Source organism: Echinops telfairi, unplaced genomic scaffold, assembly GCF_000313985.2.
Source record: "Echinops telfairi isolate 266 unplaced genomic scaffold, ASM31398v2 ScPeMD7_18;HRSCAF=68, whole genome shotgun sequence".
Classification (NCBI taxonomy): domain Eukaryota; kingdom Metazoa; phylum Chordata; class Mammalia; order Afrosoricida; family Tenrecidae; genus Echinops; species Echinops telfairi.
The window spans coordinates 83,611,285-83,614,200 of NW_022103915.1; the positions used below are offsets into that span (position 1 = coordinate 83,611,285).

The 2,916-nt window shown below is 61.5% G+C and overlaps 1 protein-coding gene across 1 annotated transcript in view; it reads right to left on the reverse strand.

Annotated features, from left to right (window-relative positions):
• The window catches only part of PCK2 (phosphoenolpyruvate carboxykinase 2, mitochondrial), an 8,603-nt gene that overhangs the window by 4,347 nt on the left and 1,340 nt on the right, over window positions 1–2,916 (reverse strand). The window contains exons 2-6 of the mRNA XM_004698485.2: window positions 1,977–2,228; window positions 1,361–1,545; window positions 1,066–1,269; window positions 561–748; window positions 100–262 (exon numbers count right to left, since the gene is read on the reverse strand). Coding sequence (XP_004698542.1) covers window positions 100–262; window positions 561–748; window positions 1,066–1,269; window positions 1,361–1,545; window positions 1,977–2,228 — 992 coding nt within the window. The remainder of the gene's footprint in view (window positions 1–99; window positions 263–560; window positions 749–1,065; window positions 1,270–1,360; window positions 1,546–1,976; window positions 2,229–2,916) is intronic.

The window sequence follows — 2,916 nt, forward strand, 5'->3', positions numbered from 1 at the left end:
CCAGCCCTCAGGTACGGGGCAGTGTGGTCAAGCTGCCCAGGAAAGGCTCGTAGGCGCCGTGGAGGGGAGACGCTGATGTGATGGTCCGCGGGCTCTCACCTTCGCTGTCAAACCTCATCCAGGCGATGTCATCCCCCACACACTCCACCTTCCAGCCTGGCAGGGCAGGCCGCATCATGGCCAGGTTTGTCTTGCCGCAGGCGCTGGGGAAGGCGGCGGCCACGTAGCGCTTCCTTCCGGCGGGGTTGGTGATGCCCAGGATCTGCACATCGGGGAGAGAGGGGACAAGGCGTCAGTGACAACGGCCAGGGCAGTGTGTCGTGGGCAAGGACAGCTAGGGGGGTGACAGGGACGGCCTGGTGAGTCACTAAACAGGGCTGGGGTGGCAGCCAGGGGGAGCCCCATCAAGTTCAGCAGCCTGGGGCCAAAGCTTCGGGCAGAGTTCCTGCCATCAGCCTGGTACCCACTGGCAGGGGAGGCGAGACAGGCAGACGGCCGGGCCTCGCCTCATCCCCACCGCCCAGCCCCCAGCTGCCCCCGGATCCTCGCCAGGCCCTCACCAGCATGTGCTCCGCCAGCCAGCCCTCCTCGCGGGCCAGCCGAGAGGCGATGCGCAGGGCAAAGCACTTCTTGCCCAGGAGGGAGTTACCACCATAGCCGCTGCCGAAGGAGACGATCTCCCGCTGGTCGGGCACGTGGCCAATCAGCGTTTTCTCTGGGTTGCACGGCCACTGGCTCCCTGGCTCCCCTGGGGACAACGGGGTCATGGGGCTGCTGGCAGGGGCACGGGGAATGGGTGTCAGGGACTGGCAGGAGTTGACCGTTGGGAACGGTGGTGGTGGTGCCACCTCCTCTGGTATCCGGCTCCGTGCCCCTGTCCTTGCTGCTCCACCTGGTGCCTACTGCTCTGTAGGCAAGCTCAGCCTCGGCCCGGGCTGCGGGCCTGCATCTGGGGACGTGGGTTTTCAGGGAGGATGGGTTCTTGGGGGTCTCTGGGTAAGAAGAATTTGGAGTTCCCTACGATATCAAGAAGACCTCCCCTGGGCAGAGCAGGTACTCACTCACCCTGCCCAGTGAGGGGCCGGCCCACAGAGTGCAGGCACTTGACAAAGTCGCCATCTCCCAGGGCACGAAGCACGGGTACCCCTAGGCGGGTCATAATGCGCATGCTCGCCACCACATAGGCCGAGTCGGTGAGCTGCACGCCGATTCGGGAGAGTGGGGAGCCCACGGGACCCATGCTGAATGGAAGCACGTACATGGTGCGGCCTGTCAGGGAGAACAGGGCCTGGGTGAAGGATTCCAGCCCAGGTTGGCCCCCAGGACCCCTGCTGCCTCTGTTCCCCCCCGCACGAGTTACCCTGCATGCAGCCCGGAAACCTCTCATCCACGGCTCGCTGGAACTCAGCGGGCGACATCCAGTTGCCCAGCTGCCCACGGGCCCCACCAGCCGGGAGGGGAATGGTGTCCCGTTGAGAAGGAGTTACAATCACCGTCTTGCTTTCTACTCGTGCCACGTCCTTGGGGTCTGTGCGGGCCAGCCAGCTGGGGGAGAGGGAGGCTCAGGAAGATGGTGGCCAGCGCTCTCGGTCATCCCCGGCCCACTTCTTCAGGGTCCGAATGTTGGCCTATTTCCTTCCACCCAATAGCATCTCCTACCCTCCCTGCAAGGGTTTGGTCCATCTAATTCAGCCTTCTGGGAAAAACAAAACAAAAATATAACTCCCCAAAACGACTTGAACTTGTGAGCTAAAAAGATGGCCCAGAGTGCTTAGTTATATTTGCTTCTTCGTTGAAGAATGGAAAACCACAGGCTAATCCCAGTTCCTGACTCTCTTTCCCCCAAAACTCTCCTACTTGCTGAGTCCACCGGGGTGATCCAGCGGGACTGGGCTTTGTCCAAATGGTGCATGCCAAATGGCTTCCCGTCCAAGCCACTGGCCTTATCGCGGGCGCTGCTGGACCCAGGGGCTTACCAGTTACTGTACTTGTGGAGCTTCCGGATGAGACCCTGCTGCTCCAGCAGGGCCAGGGTGGCAGTGTTCTCCGTCTCGGTCCCATCACAGATGTGGATGCTCTCTGGCTGGCACAGGCGGGCACTGCGTTCCACAAAGTCTCGCACCCCCACAGACAGCTGGCTCAGATCTCCATTGAGTACTCGCAGGGTCTGGACGTGGCGCCGGGGCTGTGGTGAGCACTCCCAGGGGACCTGCACTCGCCAGTGGAGCCTGCACAGAAGGGGTGGGAAGGAGCCAGGTGTGAGTGTGAGGGGCATGCCAGGGGGCGGGAGGGGCCCACAACCGCAGGTCCCACGAGGAGTCAGTTGGAGTTGGAGTCGGGGATGAGATCCTGTCCCATGTACCTTGTGGCCGGCCTCTAGGAGGCTTAATGAAGGTAGGATGTGATTAGTGACGCTGGTCTGGCTAAGTGAGCATGAAGGCACATCTCGGGCTGTGTGGCCGTGTGTGTGTGAGAAGGCAGGCCCATCTGTCTTACTGCATGTAGGGCCCAGTAAACCCATGCTTATCCATCTGTGACCAATGTTCCAATTGAACAGGCATCCTGTGGCCCAAGGCTCCAGAAACTGTCCCGGTGATGCTTCACGCGTCTGGTGTTTGGGCTCTTGGCGGCCCCTTCCGCTCTGCAGTACTGTGTTTAATAAGTGAAAATGGCAGCGGTGTGTTCCCGCCCCCCTTCTGGCATGTGTGGTGTGATTGTGAAAGCCTCAAACAAGTGCCTGCTCTCTCAGGTGGCACAGCCCTCTTCCAGCCCCGGGTTTCTCTGGCTCTTGCACTGAGAGGGCTTGGCTGGGGGTTGGCCTTCCAGGCTCCCAGGCACCGGAGCTGCCGAGGTCCACCTGGGCCAACAGGATTGTGTACTAAGTTGCCATCAGGTTGGCTGTTGTGAACCGTGGGG